The 23655-nt window shown below is 44.4% G+C and overlaps 1 protein-coding gene across 1 annotated transcript; it reads right to left on the bottom strand.

Annotated features, from left to right (window-relative positions):
• Positions 1-3464: 3464 nt before the first annotated feature.
• On the bottom strand, positions 3465-8991 carry LOC114908620 (cationic amino acid transporter 3-like). The gene is made up of 12 exons (XM_029244909.1): positions 8983-8991; positions 8323-8725; positions 7559-7717; positions 6435-6612; positions 6116-6228; positions 5407-5629; positions 5097-5236; positions 4893-4995; positions 4499-4698; positions 4133-4299; positions 3752-3860; positions 3465-3583 (listed from the first exon to the last, which is right to left on the bottom strand). The coding sequence occupies exons 2-12, from the start codon at positions 8702-8704 to the stop codon at positions 3465-3467; spliced, it is 1893 nt and encodes a 630-aa protein (XP_029100742.1). The 5' UTR covers positions 8705-8725; positions 8983-8991.
• Between the last annotated feature and the right edge of the window lie 14664 nt (positions 8992-23655).

The raw sequence follows: 23655 nt of genomic DNA on the forward strand, positions 1-23655 counted from the left end.
CATCAAGATGTATGGCTATGTGAGGATTCCAGCCCATACTGACTTAAAACAAGGAGCTGTCCTGCCCCTGGGCCCCTAGATCAGGCATCCAGAGATTTTTACTCCCTGACAGGAAGGGTCATTGTCCCTACTCAGCCTTGAAGCAGTTACAGATGACCATCACCCCTCTGCTTCCCATAAGAATACGGGAGTAAAATCTGAGAGGGGAATGAAATAGGAGGGGAAGGGGCAGGGCATAACCTTTGAAAGAATGACATAGCCCGAGGACATGACATAAACTGACTAGAACCAAGTCGCTCCAAGATAGTAGACAAGTCAACTTCCACTAGACCTTGAGCATCAGTATACAGTATACCCTCACTGTAACACATCAGCAAGCTAAATGATGTACCCACAGGCACCGTGACAGCTCCAACACTGATAAGGATCAAAAAGTGGGCGGTGGCCCAATTCCTGGAAATCCCCACCCCTTCCCCAAAATAACTGGAATACTCCTCCCACTCAGCCTATGAAATTACCCACCCCTGTAAAAACCGACAACCCTGTACCCCTGACGCCTCTCTCACCTTCCAAGATGACCCATAGCCTGTCTGGGAAGTGTGTTTCTCTCTAAATAAATCCACTTCTTACCTAAAAAAAAAAAAAAAAAAAATTTGGAATTCCCTGGCAGTCCAGTGGTTAGGACTCTGCACTCTCACTGCCAAGGGCCCAGGTTCAATCCCTAGTCGGGAAACCATGATCCCACAAGCCCTGCAGCACGGCCCAAAAAAAAAAAAAAAAATTTTTTTTTAATCACTTAAAAGAAAATTTTCCATAGACACATATCACTTTTCCCAAAGAACCTCCTCTTATTCTCAGGAGCTCCTTAGCGAAAATACATTGACGACTTGCTGTGGAGTTGTTTTGTTTTTCGTTTTTCTTTTGGCAGGGTGTGGGGATTATTCCAGTATCCGTATGAAGCAAAACTCATGCACAAATCCATTGAAAACTTCCACATCTAGGTTATACGTGGTTATCCTGGAGGAACAGGCCATCTTTTGCTAGACAGAATTCATATTCTTTAAATTATTGTGTAGGGAATTCCCTGGTGGTCCAGTGGTTAAGAATCTACCTTCCAATCAGGGGCCTCGAGGATCAAACCCCTGGTCGGGGAACTAAGATCCCACATGCCACAAGGCGACTTAGCCTGCGTGCTGCAACTACTGAGCCTGTGCACTCTAGAGCCCTTGCGCCACAACTAGAGAGGCTGCATGCCACAACTACTGAGCCCGCACACTCTGGACCCCATGCACCACGACTAGAGAGCCCATGCGCTGCAACAAAGAGCCCACCCACCACAACAAAAGATCCCACATGCCACAACTAAAACCAGATGCAGCCAAATAAATATTTTAAAAAAATTTTTTAATTATTATGTAATGAGTGACCTAGCCAACTGTGAAATTTCAAATAAGGGGAAAAATTATGAGTATTTAAATACTTTGACAGAAGTCTTAGCTGGAATTAACCAGACTGGCCCACAGGCAGGACCTCTGTGGACATGGAAGTCAAAGAGAGTACACTTGTGCTTCAAGCCTGCAGGTAAACAGAAGAGATGAGGCACCGAAGATGGGAAGCGAATGTCTACTGAAGTTGGTGCAGCCGCTATGGAAAACAGTATGGAGGTTTCCCAAAAAGTAAAAAGAGAACTACCATATGACCCAGCAATTCCAGTCCTGGTTATATATCTGAAAAAATCAAAAAACACTAACTCAAAAAGATACATTCACCCCAATGTTCACAGCATTAATGTTTGCAGCATGTCTATTTACAATAGACAAGATACAGAAGCAACCCAAGTGTCTGTCAACGGATGAATGGATAAAAAAGTTGTGGTATATAAATACAACAGAATACTACTCAGCCACAAAAAAAAGAATGACGTTCTCCATTTGCAACAGGATGGACCTGGAGGTTATTATACTTCGTGAAATAAGTCAGAGAAAAACAAATACTGCGTAGTATCACGTGTGGAATCTAAAAAATAAATGAATGTATACAAGAGAAACAGATTCACAGATAAAGAGAACAAACTAGTGGTTACCAGTGGGGAGAGAGAAGGGTTAGGGCAAATAGGGGTGAGGGATTAAGAGATACAAACTACTATGTATAAAATAAGCTACAGGATATATTGTACAGCACAGGAAAATAAAGCCATTATATATAATTACTTTAAATGGAATATAATCTATAAAATATTACATCACTGTGTGGTACACCTGAAACTAATATTGTAAATCAACTATAGCTCATTTTTTAAAAAACGAATAATGTGTGAAGACAGCAGATGTGTATTAAAATATCCCAGTGGAAATATGGAGGTATCAAAAATCCAATAAGTTTAAGAATCACTGTATGATGTTATCTTAAAAATGAATGATGAATGTGATAAAGTCATCCAATTTCCCTATTTGTATTCCAGCTTTACTGAGGTATGACTGTAAATTAAAAATTGTACATATTTAGTTTTTTAAAGAAAGTTTTAAATAAACACACAAAATTTTTTTCATTTCACCAGTAACAAAAAGGAGAGAAAAAATTATAACAGCATTGGGAGTTCCCTGGTGGCCTAATGGTTAGGATTTCGGGAACCTGTGACCCAGGTTCCATCCCTGTTCTGGGAACTGAGATCCCGCAAGCTGTGTGGTGCAACCAAAGAAATAATAATACAAAGGCATCAAAATTTTAAAATATTTTGGAATAATTTCCACTCAGCTCTTTGGAAATAATAACAAAGAGTTATTGGGGCTTCCCTGGTGGCGCAGTGGTTGAGAGTCCGCCTGCCGATGCAGGGGACACGGGTTCGAGCCCCGGTCAGGGAAGATCCCACATGCCGCGGAGCGGCTGGGCCCGTGAGCCATGGCCGCTGAGCCTGCGCGTCCGGAGCCTGTGCTCCGCAACGGGAGCGGCCACAACAGCGAAAGGCCCACATACCGCAAAAAAAAAAAAAAAAAGAGTTATTGAATATCATTAAAGAAGATTAATAAAATGGAGAATCATACCACAAAAAAAGTAAATAAATACAGTGCAACTCTTGACACAATATATAGTTACCTATGTTTTCTTCCCATGTGGCAATCTATGTGTTTTTGCTGGAAAAAGGCGCAAGAAGGCACTTCTTACATGCAGGTTAATATTTTATTTTTTCTCTGGTTTCTGGTTACCTTGTACTTTCTTTGTGAAAATTCATCTTGCTGCACAGGTATGAAGCATGCACTTTTCTGAGTGTATGTGTATATATATATAATGCTTTGAAATGGTTACTTAAAAATTATACAACATAGAAGTCATTTTGTCCACTGGCATTAAATATAGGGCTGTAAATTCATCCCACCTTCACACTCCATAGAGCCTCAAAGTGCCCCTTGAACCAGAAGATACCTCCAGTGCACGGTGGGATTCCACACAGCATCTATTGCCTGTGGTTAAGGTGATTCAGCACCAGGGATGTTTTTGTCAAAAGTCTGGGAGTTGGAGGCTGGTGGCTGTTGATTATTCTTCTCCAAGCTGTGTCGGATCCCATATCCAAAGTATATGACAAATCCTAGTAGAGAAATAAGACAATGAGAAGGAAAAGTAGGTGCTCTCCCTGCTTACAAATGCCCAACAGGCTTGCTATTATGGTGTCTGACACAGTCTGCGGGGAGAGGTAGTAGAAAGAGGATTGGGTTCAGTCACTCAAGAGGCCTTTTAATCCCAGAAAGCCACTTACCAATCACCATCCAGACAGCAAATTGGGCCCAAGTCCCAGAGGTCATCTGCATCATCAAGTAAACATTCACAAAGATGCTCATGAGTGGGAGAACAGGCAAAGCAGGGACCTGCGGGCAAAGTCAGTTATTCCCTGGACACACCACAGACGTCTGAAAGGCAGGCCTCTACCCCACATGGCCGAGAAGACCTCAGTCCTACTCAGGCTGTGTGTTCAGTGCCTACTGCAGTTGGGCATGGAAAGCACTGAGTGTGCATCAGGGAAGGGTCCGCTAATTTTAATAATTCCCCTTCTTCCCTGGTCCAGCAAAGGATGTTTAGGTCTCAAAGCATGCAGACTTCACTCGCTCAGGTGGACAGGTGGGCACGTAAGGTCACCTACCTTGAAGTGAAGGGGAGTGGGGCTCTGGGGCTGCCTCCAAATGATGACAGTGAGCCCGGTGGTGAGCAGTAACAGCAGCACAGCTGCTGTTGTATACACGGGGTCTCCAGAGAACACGTGGCTGGGCCACTGGGCCAGTATCAGGCTCAGGGTCGTCAGCAGGAGAACTGCAAGGGTCAGGGTGGAGGAGAACAGGTTCAACTCCGGAAGCCAAATAGCTCAAGACCTCGGGTCACGCCCCTCCCCAGAACTGCCCACATCACGAAGGGCCATCCTATCTCCAAGATGCCTCAACTGCCAATATACACACTCCCGTCCTATCCTGTCAATTTCAGAAGCCCACCAAAGAGCAGTCCCCCTGCTCACCAAGGAGTGAGGCACATCCATAGATAATCCGGCCAGATTTCAGGGTGGGGATGGTGTTGAGAGGGTCACACAGACTCTTTAGAATCTTTGAGCTTCCTGCTTCAGGTACAGATTCCAAAGGGCTTTCTTCAACTACAGGCTTCATCTCAGTTTCTTTCTCTGTTTTCTCAATCTCGCTTAAATTCTGGTCTGGTTGGTACCTGAATTAGAGGTAGTCAATAAGTCAATATTAACAGCAGCCCCTACTCATCCAACATCAAGCAGTCTAATCCATCTCTCTCCCAACGTAAGCCTAGCGGGACATTTAGAAGGCAGCAGGAAGGCAAACGACGATTATCTCCCCTTCAATCCCCACGAGTCAAAGACCCCCAGCCAAGGTGTAGCGTACTCTCACCTGAGGACAAGAACAGAAAAAGACACCAGGGAATAAGCAAGCAGGGTTCCGATTGACATGAGGTCCACGAGATCACTGAGCTCGAAAAGTAATGCCATGACCCCTAGAACGAGGGCACAAACAAGGTGGAGAGGGAGTGAAAAACCAGTAGAAATATCCAAGTTAAGAAAATTATCAAAGAAGGAATGGGCATTGTTTATTTACCTGCAAGAGTTCCAGAAGCCAAGGTGGCCATGATGGGGGTGCGTGTACGGGCATGGATCTGGGCAAGTCCCCGGAAAAGGAGTCCGTCATCTGCCATTGAGTAGATGACACGAGGCATAGGGAACATGGCACCCAGGAGGCTAGAAGAGAAAATGAGAACATGTGTGAGGACGTGGATAAGCAGGACAGACTGGGGTGTCTGCTCCCTAGTCTACGTGGGGTAAGGTGTCTTTCCCTCTTGTTTCTCAATCCCAACGGCTGGGATACCTGAGCATCTGACAGTAGATGGGGAGAAAGCTTTGACACTGACCTGGATGTAAGAGCACAGAGGGTGCCAACAGCCACGACATATCTGGCAGGGGCCCAGCTGACATGGAGGAAAGCGTGTGGTAAGGGGCTGTCAGGATGAATCTGGTAGTAGGGCACCATGAGGGTGAGGGCCGCCGAGACACCAGAATATGCCAAAAAGCATATACAGAGCGAGATCACAATGCCCAAGGGGATGGATCGCTGAGGATTTCGGGCTTCTTCCCCTGCAGGATGGGAGGAAGTTTTGGGCCAGGAAAACACACTGTGATGAAATACAAAAATCCCCTTTCCGGACTTCCCTGGTGGCGCAGTGGTTAAGAATCCGCCTGCCAGTGCAGGGGACACGGGTTCAAGCCCTGGTCCGGGAAGATCCCACGTGCCGCGGAGCAACTAAGCCCGTGCGCCACAACTACTGAGCCCACACGCCTAGAACCTGTACTCCCAATAAGAGAAGCCACCGCAATGAGAAGCCCGCGCACCGCAAAGAAGAGTAGCCCCCGCTCACCACAGCTAGAGAAAGCCTGCGCGCAGCAACGAAGACCCAGTGCAGCCAAAAATACATAAATAATAAATAAATAAATAAATAAATAAATAAATGTATTTTTTTTAAAAATCCGCTTTCCTCTTGAACCTCCAAAAGAAACCCCTATGCCCAAGGGCAGCCTTATCTGTGCCCCAACCCCTGATGGGACACACAATGACCATGTTACCTGTAGTGGCAATGGCATCAAAACCAACAAATGCGTAGAAACATGTAGCTGCTCCTTGGAAAATCCCATCGAAGCCAAAAGGCACAAACCCTCCAGAACCCAGAGGGCCCAATCTATGGTGAGAGAAGGAGCAAGAAAGAATGTGGGTGAGCTGTGTTCAGCCATCTGTACTGGACTTTTTGGTTAATACCACAAGTTCTGGGCTCCAGGACCCCATCACCTGGATCCATCAGCCCAGATCTCTTTAGTCCCCACCGTATTCCCAGCTCTGCACACGTGCCCCCACCAGCATTACTATGGTCAAGGACACCCTCCTAACCTAGAGGTGTCATTGGATCCAGATGTGTTCAATTTGTAGTCCTGTTCTGTGAGTCGCCAGTTGTGCAGATCTCCCTTGACGAAGCCAGAGATGACCACGAAGCTGAGAACCAAAAGGTTCAAGCCTGTGAACACTTTGTTAACCAGGGCCGACTCGCGAGCTCCCAGAACCAGCACTCCTGTGGGAAAGGTGGAATATGAAACGTGCGAAATAACCAAATTCATAGACACAGAGAGCAGACTCGTGGTTGCCAGGGGCTGGGGTATTGAGGAGTTGGGCAGCAAGTGCTCAGCGGGGATGGGATTTCCTTTTGGGGTGATGGAAATGTTTGGAACTAGAGGGAGGTGATGGTGACAACATTGTGAACGTACTAAGTGCCACGTAATCGTACACTTTCAGATGGTTAATTTCTTATTGTGACAGTCATCGCACAGGTCTATCAAATCATAACCTTAAACTTATACAATGTATACCAATTATATCTCAGTAAAGCCGGGGCAGTAACAAAATGGTTAATTTTATGCTATACGAATTTCCTCTCAATTAAAAAAAAAAATCTTTGATCTCAGTACAAAGGAAGAAACTCACTGGTCTAAGTAAATGATTCTCCCCTGGGGTGATTTTGCCCCCCAGGGGACTTTTAGCAATGTCTGGAGACACTGTGATTGACACAATTTGGAGGGTGGTCGACCCTGGTATTTAGTAGATAAAGGCCAGGGATGTTACTCAACATCCGACAATGATTTAAAAAACAAAACAACAACCACCAAAAAAAACCTGGGACTTCCCTGGAGGTCCAGTGGTTAGGACTCTACGCTTCCACTGCAGGGGGCACAAGTCTGACCCCTGGTTGGGGAACTAAGATCCCGCAATGCCACGCAGCGCGGCCAAAAAAAAAAAACTCGACAGGACAGCCCCACACACCAAAGAATGATCCAGCCCAAATTGTCAGTGGTGCCAACCGTGGGAAAACAATGGTCTACGTCTTGCCTTCCTGTCTCTCATACCACAGACCCCTCTTTCCAGTCATAATCCCCCCACCATTCTTCCATCCCAAGCCTTTCCCACCCCAGCTCTCCCCCCACACCCCACTCTTCCCATCCTATCACTGGACCCTGTCTCACCCGTAAGCAGCAGTACCAAGCCCAGCGCAAAAAAGTCTGGGTACTTGGCCAGGAAGTAGGGCACGTGCAGAGAGAAAGTTCCCTGTAACGCCTGAGAGATGTGGTTCCCAGTCAGGCTGTCTAAAGCGGAGCTCCAGGCCCGGGCCACACTGGCAGCGCCTGCAGCAGCAGCAGAAGGAATATTTATTAACAAACATTAATTGAACCCCTACCACGCGTCACGGGATGGATTTAGGAGAGGTGGGGGGACGCACACAAAATACCTAATCTCTAAGAGCTTCTTTTCATGGGCTGGGGACAGTAGACCCAGATGATCCACAAAATAGGTCACAACTGTTTAATGTTAGGAGATCAATGTTATGCAAAAAAAAAAAAAAGAAAGAAAAAGAAAACAGGTTAAGTGGGAGTGAAAAGTCTGGGAGATGAGGTTTGAAATTTTAAATCAAGTAGCAAAGGAAACTCCCATGAAGGCAACAACTGAGGAGAGACTTCCACATGGTGAGGGGATGAGCCTGTGGGACATGCCTCCCTCTCACCCACTCCCTACACCTTCCTTTCCTTCTTTGTTCTAGGCCCCGTAATTTAAGGAAAATAGGATAGAGCGGAGTAGAATGAAGTTGCGGGGTTTTCCTGCCACTATTACCCTCTTCACCCCACAAGGTGGATAACCAATTTCTCACGAATGAGTCAAGACCTAAATCCCACCTCCTAGTTTCTTGATCTTAATTAAGCCCCACACCTTCCTCCCACTCCCATCATCTCACCGATGACATAGGACAGTATGAGGTTCCAGCCGGTAATGAAGGCACACAGTTGTCCCACTGTGACATAGCTGTAGAGATACGCAGAACCAGAGCATGGTACCCGGGCCCCAAACTCTGCATAGCAGAGCCCAGACAACACAGAAGACAGGGCGGCCACCAGGAAGCAGATGACAATCGCTGGCCCAGCTTTGTCCCTGGCCACTTCACCAGCCAGGATGTACACACCAGCTCCCAAGGTGCTGCCCACGCCCAGGGCCACCAGGTCTAAGGTGTTCAGACAACGAGCCATGCGACTCTCAGACTCTTCCCTGGGCTCCAGAGGCCGCCTGCGGATCAGCTTCTGACCAAATTGGTAAACATCCTGATACAGCATCTTAGACATAGTTGAGGAGGCTACAATCTGCTGAGAAAGCAAGACACAAAGCCATCAAGAATGTCCATCCAGCCCTGGCCCTGGGAGTTCAATTCCACAGAACAATGGAGTTATGGGGAGCAGATGGTAAAGTACACATTGGGCAAGTTCTCTGTCTCTGAGCTTTGGTTTCTTCAAACATAAAGAAGACTTTTAATGTATTTCAAAGTTACTGGAAGAGCTGCTTGAAGAGAAATGAGGGGGAGCAGATTATGTATCCCCAAAATGTGCCATTTGGGGATGTGGACTGTTTTGAGTTGAAGGCAATTAAGACCCAGAAGACTGGACTTCCCTGGTGGCTCAGTGGTTAAGAATCCACCTGCCAATGCAGGAGACATGGGTTCAATCCCTGGACCAGGAAGATCCCACATGCCAGGGAGCAACGAAACCCGTGTGCCACAACTACTGAGCCTGCGTGCTGCATCTACTGAAGCCCGCGCGCCTAGAGTCTCCATGCTCCACAACAAGAGAAGCCACCGCAGTGAGAAGCCCGCGCACCGCAACGAAGAGTAGCCCCCGCTCGCCCCAACTAGAGAAATTCCGCGTGCAGCAACGAAGACTCAACACAGCCAAAAATAAAAATAAATAAAATAAATTTTTTAAAAAACCCAGCAGACTCAGGAAAATCTCCTTGCCTCTCCCTTAACTGCTCAAAATAATTTAGATTAGGAGGCCTATGCCAGGAAGAGAGAGAACTTTTTTTTTAACCAGAGAGAACTTTTTATCTCCGAAAGACTTACCTGCGTGGAGTGGCAAACATTTGCTTACCAAGCATTTGCTTTTCCCATCTTTCTGTGTGTTGTCTTCCCCTTGAAGCCCCAGATCCATACCCCCTTCTCCTTAGCTCAGGGTAGCACATAAGCCTCAACTGCCTGTCTTTGAACCTCAGAGTCTTTATGGGGCTCCCGTACGTAGGAAATTATTTAATCTGCCGTATATCAATTTAATTATTAGACTCAGCAAAGAACCTAGAAAGAAAAGTTTTCCACCCGTATAGAAGCAAAAACTTCCAGCACAGTGCCTGGCACACAGTAAGTGCTTAAATACTATTACGTGAATGGATAAGAATGTTGATCCTTAAAGTGAAATCAACCAGCTTGGGACTTCCCTGGTGGATCAGTGGTTAAGAATCCACCTGCCAATGCAGGGGACATGGGTTCGGGCCCTGATCCGGGAAGATCCCACATGCCGCGGAGCAACTAAGCCCATGGGCTACAACTACTGAGCCTGCACTCTAGAGCCGGTGAGCCTCAACTACTGAAGCCCACGCGCCTAGAGCCTGTGCTCTGCAGCAAGAGAAGCCACAGCAATGAGAAGCCGGCGCACCACAATGAAGAGTAGCCCCCGCTCACTGCAACTAGAGAAAGGCCGCACACAGTAACTTAGACCCAACGCAGCCAAAAATTTTTTTTAATAAATTAATTTAAAAAAAATAAATAAATAAATAAATAAATTTAAAAAAAGAAAAAAAAGAAAAGAAATCAACCAGCTCTGCTGGTTCAAATCTAGCACTGTGATGTGTAGCCTGTTTGATTTTGCATGAGCTATATACCACTTTGTCCTCCTTTCTTCTATAAAACAAGGAAATTTATTATTATCATCTTTATTCCCTCCCTTCCTTGATGTGAGTGAAGTGACAGTTTAAGGGGCTCGGTGATCAGAGCGATGAAACCAAGTCCCTGTAAAACCGAGTTCCCCTGCTGAGTTTATGATTCACCTCTCCATCCAAAACTTTATTCCCTTTCTTGTCTCAACCCTGTTCCCCTCAGGATTGAGGAGTACCAAAGAAAAGGGGGATTGAACTCAGGCAGGACCCTCCTCATACAAAAGTTTCTCGTGTCCCCTCATTGGTTTGTAAAGAAAGGATTCTCTCTCCCAGGTCTTCCCAAGTTCCAAAGAGCAGACTCAAGCACTTACTAGTCAGGGAAGTGAGGGTATGCAGAAACAAAGGAAAAGCAGTACCAGTGGCCTTAAAGGAAAAAGCAGCAGGGACCAACCTGCTTGAAATTCTTAACTTGTCATGTAGGCTCTAAGTAAATAACAAAATGCCTCAACCATTGTTTTTGCCCTCTTCTAGAAAGAAGTTAAGGGATCACAAGACCTTGACGTACTAGTTTGCTCTGCAGGAACACGTAGATCAATCACAATCACCAATGACCCACTGAGTCACAAAAATGCTGTCAGGAAGTCTGCAACTGAGATCTTATCCAGAAACTAAAATCACAAAGATCGCCTCCCCTTTACTCTTCTTTTCTTTAGAAACCTTGCAACCCGGCCAGCCAGCAAGGTGGATTTGAGATCAACCTATTTCTCCCAACTTCTCAAGAGGGTGGCACCCTCGCAATTGATAAACCTTTCCCTGCTCCAAACACCAATGTTTCAATTTGTTTGGCCTCACTGTGCGTCAGGCACATGAACTTGGATTCCACAACAAGCTCACACTCCACACATTTCTACACCAAGGATCCTGAAACCTGAAGCTTTCTCTTTCATTGCTTGCAGAGTGAAATTGAACTGGAATTCTGAGTTGGGGCAGAATGAGATGGAATTTGCAGGGAGGGACAGACTGTAGCCCAGCCCAGGGAAAACATCAAACCAGAGTGGCTTCCAACTGCCTGGAGGGAGGGAGGACTAATCTTCATTTTGAATCAGAAATGATGGAACTCTGTTTCCTGCTCCTTTGGGGCATGAAATGTCTCCTCTCTACAAGGCTATAGGGCTAGGCTGACCCAGTGAACAAAAGTTATCATCAGGGCGCTTCCGTACCTGATACTCCAAGTTTCGTATTTTGGTTAAGAGCAAGCATTCAAAAAGCCAAGAAACTATGATTAGAATCTTGGCTCTGCCAACACCTCTGTGCCTTTGAACAAGTCATTTACTGGTCTGGACCTCTGTTTTCTTCTTTTTCAAATGCTGCTGACGAACCCTTGGGCACTGTTAGTAGGAAAGTAAAATGGAACAGCTGCTGTAGATAAAGTATGGTGGTTCCTCCAAAAACTAAAAAATGGATTTACCATATGATCCAGCAATTCCCCCTATGGGTATATACCCAAAAGAACTGCAAATGGGGTCTCAGAGAGATATTTGTACACCCATGTTTATAGCAACATTATTCACAGTAGCTGAAAGATGGAAGCAACCCAAATGTCTACCCACAAAGGAATGGATAAATACAATGTGGTCTATACATACAGTGGAATGTCATTCAGCTTTAAAAAGACAGGAAAGGGAATTCTCTGGTGGTCCAGCTGTTAGGACTCCAAGATATCTCTGCAGGGAACACATTTCGATCCCTGGTCTGGGAATTAACATCCCGCATGCCGCGTGGCACAGCCAAAACAAAAAACAAAAAAAACGGCAGGAAATTCCGAGGCATGCTACAACATGATAGAACCTTGAGGACATTATGCTAAGTGACATAGGCCAGTCACAAAAATACAAACAATGTATGATTCCACTTCTATGAAGTGCCTAGAGTAGTCAAATTCATTTGATTAGAGACAGAAAGTAGAATTGTGGTTCTCTAGGGTCTGGGGTGAGGGGGAAATGGGGAGTAATTGTGAAATGAGGACCCAGTTTCAGTTTTACAAGATTATAAGAGCTGTGGAGACTGGTTGTGCAACAATGTAAATATACTTAACATCACTGAACTGTACACTTAAAAATGGTTAAGGTGGCAAATTTTATGTTATGTGTATTTTACCACCATTTTTTTTAAAGTTCAGCTAAGGACTTCCCTGGTGGCGCAGTGGTTAGGAATCCGCCTGCCAATGCAGGAGACACGGGTTTGAGCCCTGGTCCAGGAAGATCTCACATGTCACAGAGCAACTAAGCCCCGTGCGCAACAACTACTGAGCCTGTGCTCTGGAGCCCGCGAGCCACAACTGCTGAGCCCGAGTGCCACAACTACTGAAGCCCACGTGCCTAGAGCCCACGCTCTGCAACAAGACAAGCCACAGCAATAAGAAGCCCGCGCACCACAACAAACAGTAGACCCCTCTCGCCGCAACTACAGAAAGCCCGCGCACAGCAACGAAGGCCCAGTGCAGCCAAAAATAAAATTAATTTAAAAAAAAAAGGGCTTCCCTGGTGGCGCAGTGGTTGAGAGTCCACCTGCCGATGCAGGGGACACGGGTTGGTGCCCCGGTCCGGGAAGATCCCACGTGCCGCGGAGCGGCTGGGCCCGTGAGCCATGGCCGCTGAGCCTGCGCGTCTGGAGCCTGTGCTCTGCAACGGGAGAGGCCACAACTGTGAGAAGGCCCGCGTGCCGCAAAAAAAAAAAAAAAAAAAAAAGAGTCTTAGAGCCTCCAGACACTGATGCAACCTACCCCTACCCCACCTCTTCTTACACAACCACACACACACCTCCCAGCTCCTTCTGCTTTCATCTGGAAAATGGGTCTTGCCACCCTCAGGCTGGAGCCAGGCTGACCCAGCTGCTCACTTGGATTGCAGAGGTCTCTTTAGGAGGATCTGAACTCAGCGCCCAGTCTCCTACAGAAGAGGGGTTGCCCAAGACTTACCAAATTCTTGGAGCAGAAACTGGAGCCCTGGATCAGAGTCAGTGAGGTTGAGTTTAAGCTGTGTAGGGCTGGAGCTGATACATCTCTAAAAACCAAATCTGGGAACGCTTCCACAATAAAAGACAACCCAATCCCTGGGTGGGGATGGGTGGGGACGCTCGGGGATGGGCGGGGCAAGCCTGCAGTGATACAATCAGCCAGTTGAGCGAGAGTGGTTACCCTCAGGGGACGGTTCTGAGATTTGGAGTCTGTGTGTGGTAAAATACACACAACAGAAAATCTCTTTACCATTTTAACCATTTCTAAGCGTGCAGTCCAGTAGTGTTAAGTACATTCACATTTTGTGCAACCAAAGTTTTTCATCTTGCAAAACTGAAACTCTGATAATAAAAAATAAAAAAAAATAAAAAAATAAAAAACCACACTGAAACTCTGTACCCATTAAACTACAATTTCCTCTTTCTCCTCCACCGGTTCCTGGCCATCGCCATTCTACTTTCTGTCTCTGAATCTGATGACTCTAGGTACTTCATTTAAGTGGAATCAAACAATATTTGTCCTTTCCTGTCATGCTTATTTCACTTAGCAGAATGTCCATAAGGTTCATCCATGTTGTAGCATGTGTTAGAATTCCCTTCATTTTAAAATCGATAGCTAGTGGGAAGCAGCCACATAGCACAAGCAGATCAGCTCGGTGCTTCGTGACCACCTAGAGGGCTGGGATAGGGAGGGTTGGAGGGAGAAGCAAGAGGGAGGGGATATGGGGATATAGGTATACATATAGCTGATTCACTTTGTTGTACAGCAGAAACTAACACACCATTGTAAAGCAATTATACTCCAATAAAGATGTTTTTAAAAAACGCATTAAACATAATAACACACATTTTTCTTTATATGTGCGTTTACCTGGAAGTGAAACTGCTGGGTCATCAGGTACCTATAGGTCTGTTTTACTAAATATTGCCACCTTGCTCTCCGACGTTTGTGTGCCAGTTTACAGTCTATTCTGCAGGATATATGAATTCCTATCTTGTCAAATCTGGTCACCATTTAGTATTCTCAGACTTTTACAAATTTTGCCAACCTGATGGGTGAGAAACATTATTAAAATTTTAAATTGCATCTCTGGGCTTCCCTGGTGGCACAGTGGTTAAGAATCCGCCTGCCAATGCAGGGGACACGGGTTTGAGCCCTGGTCCAGGAAGATCTCACATGCCGCGGAGCAACTAAGCCTGTGTGCCACAACTATTGGACCTGTGCTCTAGAGCCCGCGAGCCACAACTACTGAGCCCGTGTGCCATAAGTACTGAAGCCTGTGTGCCTAGAGCCCGTGCTCCACAACAAGAGAAGCCACTGCAATGAGAAGCCCGCACACCACAACTAGAGAAAGCCCATGTGCAGCAAGGAAGACCCAACACAGCCATAAATAAATACATAAAGAAATAAACTTATAAGAATCAAATAAATAAACTGCATTTCTCTGATTAATGAAGTTGGGCATATTTTCATCTTTACTAGCAATTCCAGCAACTCTTCTAAGAATAACCTGTTCACATCTTTGCTTGGTGGTCAGCTGAATTATTTTTCTTTTGCGGGGGGAAAGGCACAATTCTACATAGTGGTTAGCAGCAGACACGCTGAACTGCATTAGTTTCGATTCCAAATGTGTCATTAACCGTCGTTTGTACTTGGATGTTACCTCTCTGTGCCTCAGTTTCTTAATCTGTAAGATAAAGATAAAAATAGTATCTCATAGGATTACTCTGATGGTTAAGGGAGTTAATACACACTAACCACTTAGAACAGATCCTGGCATATAGTAACTGCTTAGTAAATGTTAGCTACTCTCATTATCCTACTGGTGGTAAAGTGTTCTTTATATATTTTGGAGAGATTCTTTGTCTGTTATGTATGTTGCAAAAAATCTTTGTCGTTTGGCTTTGTTACCTTTTGTCATGCAGGCATTTTAAATTTTAATGTAAATGAATCAATTTTCTTTACAATTTGTGCTTTTTTCCATGTATCTAAATATATTTTTCTTCACAGGATCATAAAATTGTCCTCTTGTATTTTAAAACTATTTTTAAACAAATTTAAGCCTTTAATCTACCTGGAATTTATTTTTTTTTATATAGAGGCAATGACCTAATTCTCTTTCTTGCCATACAGATAGCCAATTATTCCAATAAGTTTCCATTTTTGAGGCCACTTTTCTCATAAACCAAATATACATATATAAGCCAGAGTCTATTTCTAAGCTCTCGAGTTTGTCTGATTAAATCTATTTTTAACCCTACAAAATTCCATACTGTTTTAATTACTATAGCTTTAAAATAATTCTTGATATCTAGAAGAGCAAATTCTCTTAGTTCTTCTCATAGCTGCCCTGTCTATTCCTGAACATCTTCTCATACACAGGAATTTTAAAATAAGTTCACCAAATTTCATGATAAAATCTATTGAGATTTTTTCTATTGGAATTATATTAACTTTGTAGGTCAATTTTGGTAATAATTTATAGTACATGTCCCTGATATTGAGCTTGTATATGCATTAACAAAATGTTTTTATCTTGTTTGATTTTATCATTTTCTTCTATAAAAGTATTAACCACTATTTTCTAAATTTTTTTCCTTGGGTACCATGTAAATTTGAATGTAATTGTGAATGGAATTTTTTTAAATAACATTTTCTATTTTCCAATAACTGTTAAATAAAATCTTACATTATAATCAAAAAAACAAAAAAGGAAAAGGAAATGTAGTGTGTATATATAGACAATGGAATATTAGTCAGCCATTAAAAGAAGGAAACGTTGCTGTTTGCGAAAACGTGAATGGACCTGAGGACATTATGCTTATTGAAATACATCAGACAATGAAAAACAATGTGTGATTTCACTTATATGTGGAATCTAAGTAAATCAAACTCATAACACCATAAATTTGAACTGCAGTTGTAAGGAGTAGGTGGTGGAGAAAGTGGGGAGATATCGGTAAAGGGTACAAATTTTCAGTTAAAAGACAAAAAAGTTCTAGGTACCTAATATATGTCATGTTGACTATAGTTAATATTGCTGTATTGTATTTTTGCTGTCTAGTATGAGAGAGCTGCTTGTGTTCTCAACACTCAGACACACACAAGTAGAAGCTATGGGAGGTGACAGTTAATTAACTTGATTGTGGTAATCATTCACAGTGTCTATGTGTATTAAATCATCATTTTGGACATCTTAAAGAGATCTTCACTTTGTACAGTCCAAATATATACAGTTTTGTGAATCATACTTCAGTAAACTGGAAAAAAAGGAAAACCAATGAAGTGATATTATCAGCCTACTACAGAATAGATTCCAAACAAGAAAGAGTGGCCTCACACATTAGACATTTACTGAGAATGTACTGGGTTGAAACAAATAACCCTCTATTAAAAATATTCGACTGTTTTTTCCAACCCTGCTCTCTCCAGTCTTCTTGCGCTACTCGACTTTGCACAGTCCGCCCATGGCCTGAGACACTCAAATGTGGGGAACCCCCAAGCCCACCTGGGCCCCAACCAGGAGAAGGGGAGCTTAAAATCTCTGATGTTAACTCAAGCAACAAAAACATTTAATAAGCATGGTGCCTGCATCCAGCGTTGCATAAAGGGATGGAAGAAGATAAAGGGGAGTGCGACTTAGTCCTCTTCTTCAAGGGCCCCTTCTGCTGGGAGAGCTGAGAACCCAGGCAGGGAAGGGAAATAGGATGTAAGAGGTAAGGAAGGAAAAACCTGGGAGTGAGAGGGGAGTGTTGCAGCTGGGTGGCTGCTGGTGGAGGCTTGACAGGATTATGACATGCATCAAATAACACACATGCTAAAACACTGGGCACCAACCTGGGATTTAACTGTCATGGTTGACTGTTACATTAACTTTTATTTTTTTTAATTTTTGGCTGCGTTGGGTCTTCGCTGCTCCACGCAGGCTTTCTCTAGTTGAGGCGAGTGGGGGCTACTCTTCATTGAAGTGCACGGGCTTCTCATTGCAGCGGCTTCTCTGGTTGCGAGCATGGGCTGTAGGCACGTGGGCTCAGTAGCTGTGGCTCGCGGGCTCTAGAGCGCAGGCTCAATAGTTGTGGCACACGGACTTCATTGCTTCGTGGCATGTGGGAACTTTTCGGACCAGGGCTCGAACCCGTGTCCCCTGCATTGGCAGGTGGATTCTTAACCACTGGAACTGCAGTTGTAAGGAGTATATGAAATAAACTTCATATACTTAAAGGAGTCTAACTTTTCAAAACAACCATAACATAATAGGAGAAACCATGCAAAGAGTTTAAAATAATATTAGGACAAAGATTTAATCCTTGAGGATGTTCATCTCCAATATCACATTATATAGGATTTAAAAGACCCCAATCGTCAGGCATTATCTTCCTGCTATGATTCATGAGAATGTAACTCACTTTCACCTCTTCCTTCTCCTCACCCTCTCATATGTCCAATATAATTTACCTTTTTTTTTTTTTTTTTTTTTTTTCTGCGGTAAGCAGGCTTCTCACTGTTGTGGCCTCTCCCGTTGCGGAGCACAGGCTCCGGACGCACAGGCTCAGCGGCCATGGCTCACGGGCCCAGCTGCTCCGCGGCATGTGGGATCTTCCCGGACCGGGGCATGAACCCGTGTCCCCTGCATCGACAGGCGGACGCTCAACCACTGCGCCACCAGGGAAGCCCCAATTATATTTAGTTCATCTCACAGTGACTTTGGTAAATGTAAGAGATATGCTTACATTGTTTTTCTTTTTTCCTTTTTCATTCAACCATTACCCTGTGTTTCAGGGTGAGAGTGTCATGACCACCACCCCTCATGACACCCTAATTTCCCAGCCTCTCTCCTTCATATCTGAAGGGTTACATTGCCAGATGGAATATTCTTGGCCAGGAATCTTTTCCTTTCAACACTTTGAATATGTCATTCCAGTCTCCTGGGCTTCTTCTGAGAAATCCACTGATATCCTAATGGGGGTTCCTTTGTAGGTTACAATTTTCCTTTCCCTAGCTGCCTTGAGAATTCTTTCTTTGTCCTTGATTTTTGACAGTTTCATTGTACTGTTTCTCTGAGAAGGTCTTTTGCATTGAGATAATAGGGTGACCTATGAGCTTCATGTATTTGCATATCCAATTCTCTCTTCAGGTTTGAGAAGTTCTCAGCTAATATTTCTTTTTATTTTTTATACACCAGCTTCTTATTAGTTATCCATTTTATACATATTAGTGTATATATGTCAATCCCAATCTCCCAATTCATCACACCAAGCTAATATTTCTTTAAATAAATATTTGCTCCCTTCTCCCTCCCTTCTCCTTCTGGTTCCCAATTATTCTACTATTAGTACTTTTGATGGAACTCCATAGATCACATAGGCTTTCTTTGCTCTTTTTCATTCTTTCTTCTTCGTTAACCTCTATTCCAAATTCCTATCCTCTAACTCACTTATTCTATTTTCCGCTTTCTCTACTCTCCTACAGATGTTTTCTGCTGCATTTTTCATTTCATCCACTGAGTTCTTCACCTCCAGAAATTGTTTGGTTCTTTTTTATGGTTTCTATCTCATTGGTAAAAATCCCACTTTGATAGTGTGTGTTTTGTTTTTTGGGTTTCTTTAGATTTCATTTAATTTTCTGAGTTTTTTTGTAGCTCACTGAGTTTCTTCAAAACAGCAGTTTTGAATTCTTTAACTGCTACATCACAAAATGTCGTGGCTTTGAGCTCAACTGTTGGAAAAGTATTATTTTATTTTTGTAATGACATTTTTACTTTCTACTTTCCTTGGAGTTTTGCATTAGTGCTTTCACAGGTGGCGTATTGTGTTCCATGGTGGTGTCCGTTATCTGCGGCTTTCTCAGTACACCTGGTCCATTCTTCTTGCTCCCTCTTGTGGAGAATTCTTAAGCTTCTACGTCTTCTCTGGTCTTACAACTCGGCAGACAGCCTCCTGGAAGCCTCTTTTTGGTTTTCCAGAAGGTGGCGCTATAGCTCAAATTTGTGGGCGCCCTTGCCCATGGCAGGTGGCCAGTTTTCTGAACATGCTCCCTTGGGTGCTGCAGGTGGAAGCTCAAACAAGGAGCCCCCGAAGAGTGGCGGGAGGTGTGGGTTTAGCAATCAGGGCTTTTGAGGGTGCTGGTGGACCCAGTAGGGAGATTCCCAGATGTAGTACTCCCAGAGGCTTGTAAGAGGACCCCCTGTTGAAAGCAATTGCCTTAGCACCCTTTGAAATGCTTATCTGCCTCTTTCCCAATACGCTTCCTCTCCCTTGTCAGGGGCGTCCAGCCTCTGTACTCTGGGTCTCCAGCGGTGTCCTGCGCAACCAGGGTAGCTGAGCACTCACTTGCCACTTTCCTTCTCTGTGGTGGGAGAGGTGGCCTCTGGAGAGATCAGCCCCACGAGATGTTTCCCTGGAGGGGGGAGGGGAAAGTTTATCTTACTGCCGCATTTGCTTTGACCAGACTGGTTTTTTTGGCAGTTGGAATCTCCACTGGAGAAGACTGGACTTTTGCACATTCTCTCTTCCGCTTGGGAATCTGCCCAAGTCAGTACTCTCCAGGTTCCCCCCACCTTCTCATCACCAGAGGAGGGGTCTGCGTAGGTTCCCTGGCTCTGCAGGTTCCGTAGCCCACATAGACAACTTTCTGGCGTTTCCCAGATCCACAGATAGACGGGACTTCTCCAGGGTTCTTTGGGCATATGGTGCTAGATCCCACAGCACCCACAAAGGTGCTTTTCTTCCTGAATGGATTTGTTTGTTTATTTATTTATTTATAAATATAGTTGGTTGGTTTACAATATTACATTAGTTTTCAGGTGTACAGCATAGTGACTCAGTATTTTTACATATACTATGTGATATCACTTATATGTGGAACCTAAAAAAAAAAATTACAAATGAATGTATATAGCAAAACGGAAATAGACTCACAGATTCGGAAAACAAACAGGTGGTTACCAGTGGAGAGAGGGAAGGGAGAGTGGCAAGTTAAGGGTTTGGGATTAACAGACACTAAGCACTATATATAAACTAGATAAGCAACAAGGAGATCTCTTAGAGCACAAGGAATTATAACCATTATCTTGTAATAACTTTTAATCGAATATAATCTGTAAAAATACTGCATCACTAGGCCGTACATCTGAAACTGATGTAATATTGTAAATAAACTATACTTCAACTTAAAAAATGCTAGCATAACAAATAGTTCACAATTGCTCATCTCTTAGTTTCTACTAGAAATTAACTTTTCTAAGGGTTAAGTTTCTGGTTGATATATGTAATTAAGAAGGAAAACATCTTTGTGTGCAAGGAAGTTTCTAAAAAGTTATAAGCAATGGATATGCATTTTGTTAAAGGAAATTAATTTTGTCCCAAAGCTAGGTTAAAGTGAGGAGGGTGGGAGAAGCACAGGATAAAATCTGAATGTAGAGAAGGAAGTTATAGAAAGTTTCTGAAAAAGGAACTCTGGGAAAAGAGTTCTGTTCGTGACCAGGTCTGGCAAAGCTGAGAATGAATTTAATTGAGTGAATACATTTTAATATTAAAAGTAAGTCGCTGCATGGGACTTCCCTGGCGGTCCAGTGGTTAGGATTCCACCCTTCCACTGCAGGGGGCTCGGGCCTGACCTCTGGTGGAGGAACTAAGATCCTATATCCCACAAGCCGCAGCAAAGAAACCAAAAAAACAAAAACAGACAAAATACCTAATCCCAAAGAGTTCCTTTTCATTGAGTGGTGAGAGTAGACCCAGGCGGTCCAAAAAAATGGGTCAGTTTTATTTAATATGTTAGGAGATCAATGTTATTCAAGAAAAGAAAACAGGTTAAGTGGGAGTGGGCAGTCTGGGAGATGAGGGTTGAAATTTTTTTTTTTTTTTTTTGTTGGTACGCGGGCCTCTCACTGTTGTGGCCTCTCCCACTGAGGAGCACAGGCTCCGGACGCGCAGGCTCAGCGTCCACGGCTCACGGGCCCAGCCGCTCCGCGGCACGTGGGATCTTCCCGGACCGGGGCACGAACCCGTGTCCCCTGCATCTCAACGACTGCGCCACCAGGGAAGCCCGAGTGTTGAAGTTTTAAACTGAGGTGTAAGGGAAAATTCCAAGAAGGCAACAGCTGAGCCAGAACTTCAAAATGGTGAGGGGATGAGCCTGTGGGACATGCCTCCCTCTTACCCCTTCCCTACAGCTCCCTTTCCTTCTAGGTTCTTGGTCCACCATTTAAGGAAAGCAGGATAGAGCTCAGTAGAATGAAGTTGTGTGGTTTTCCTGCCACTGTTACATATTACATCACACAAGGTGGATAACAAATTCTCAGGAATGACTGAAGACCCCCCTCCTAGTTTCCCATAATAAGTCCTTTGTTGCCCCCACCCCTACCATCTCACCAATGACATTAGAGAGTATGAGGTTCCAGCCAATGATGAAAGCATACCGTTGTCCCATTGTGACATAGCTGTAGCAATACACAGACCTGGTACCCAGGTCCAAAACTCAGCATAGCAGAGCCCAGACAACACAGAAGACAGGGTGGCCACCAAGAAGCAGATGACCATTGCAGGTCCAGCTACGTACTTGGCCACTTCACAAACCATGATGTGCACGCCAGCTCCCACGGTATTGCTCACACCCAAGGCCACCAGGTCGACAGTGTTCAGACAGGGAGCCATGGAACTCTCAGAACACTCCCTGGGCTCCAGCAGTCATCTGCAGACCAGCTTTGGGACAGATTGGCAGACGTTCTGACACAGCATCTTAGACGCAGTTGGGAAGGCTAAAAAGAGCTGCTGAGAGGGACTTGTCTGGTAGTCCAGTGGTTAAGACTCCGTGCTCCCAATGCAGGGGGCCTGTGTTCGATCCCTGGTCAGGGGACTAGATCCCAAATGCTGCAACGAAGATCCCGCGAGCAGCAACTAAGATCCTACATGCTGCAACTAAGACCTGGTACGGCCTAGTTAATTAATCAATTATTTTTTTAAAACATGTCCATCCACCCTTGGCCCTGGGAATCCAATTCCATAGAGCAAAAGAGTTATGGAGAGCAGCTGGTAAAAGGACACATTGGGCAAGTTCTCCATCTCCCAGCTTTGGTTTCTTAAACACAAACAAGACTTCTAATCTGTTTCCAAGTCACTGGAAGGATTGCTTGAAGAGAAGTGAGGGGGAGTGGAATCTGTCTCCCCCAAATTTGCCACTCTGTCATGTGGATTGTGTTGAGCTGAAAGCAATCGAGACCCTGCAGACTCAGGGAAAGCTCTTTGCTTCTCCCTTAATTGCTCAAAATAATTTAGATTGGGAGGCCTATGGCAGGAAGAGACCTATTACCAGAGAGAACTTTTTATCTCAGAAAAACTCACCTGTATATTCCAAGAAAGATGTTTAAAAAAAAAAAAAAAAAGACTCACCTGCAAGGAGTGGCAAACATTTGTTTACCAAGCCTTTGCCCTTCCCATCTTCCCGTGGGATGTCTTCCTTCCCTTTGAAGCCCCAGATCCCTACCCAGTTCTCCTTAGGTCAGGGGAGCATTTAAGCCTCAGTTGCCTGAATGTCTTTGAGCTTCAGAGTTTATACGGGGCTCCCATACATACCAAATTAAACTTGTTAATCTGCCTTATGTCAATTGAATTATTAGACCAGCCAAAGAACATGGAAAGCCAAGTTTTCCACCCCTACAGAAGCGAAAGCTTCCAGCAAAGCACATACTAGCTGCTTAATTGGTATGAGCTGAGTGGATACGAACGCTGACTTCTACATTGAGATCACCAGCTCAAGAAAGCTATCAGAACACTGTGGAGTGAAGCAGGCTTGTTTAACTATAAAGCCGTAAATAAAGGCACGAGATATGCCCCAGGTCATCAGGTGGAAGAAAAATGTTACCACCCTTCTACTGATTTGAATAAGTGCTATGACAGTCCTAGTTAGACCTCGTAGGGTCAGACACTCTCCTGTCCAATACGAAGGAGGAGCTGGTGATGTAAGCCTGGCGACTACTGGAAGAAGGTGGTCTCTTCCCCTCCCCCACCTTCCTTTGATTATAAAATTGTAGCCCACTTAATCATCGGGGCAGAGCCTCCTTGCCTGCCTGCTTGCATCTCTCACAAGCGTCCTATATTAATAAATCTACTTCTTGCCTGTCACTTTGCCTCTCGCGGAATTCCTTCTGCGCTGAGACACAAAGAATCTGAGCCTCAGTGAGTCCAGAGACCGGCGATTCTAATTAGCGATTCTAATTAGACCAGTGATTCTAATTAAAAGACGGTGGGTTCAAGTCCCAATCTGAGGTGCACAGTTTCACCAGCAATTCCACTGCTGGGTGTACATCCAAAAGAACTGAAAATAAGGTCTCAAGGAGATATTTGTACACCCATGTTCACA

The sequence above is a fragment of the Monodon monoceros genome, unplaced genomic scaffold (assembly GCF_005190385.1).
Source record: "Monodon monoceros isolate NGI ecotype Baffin Bay Population unplaced genomic scaffold, NGI_Narwhal_1 Super_Scaffold_10, whole genome shotgun sequence".
Lineage (NCBI taxonomy): Eukaryota > Metazoa > Chordata > Mammalia > Artiodactyla > Monodontidae > Monodon > Monodon monoceros.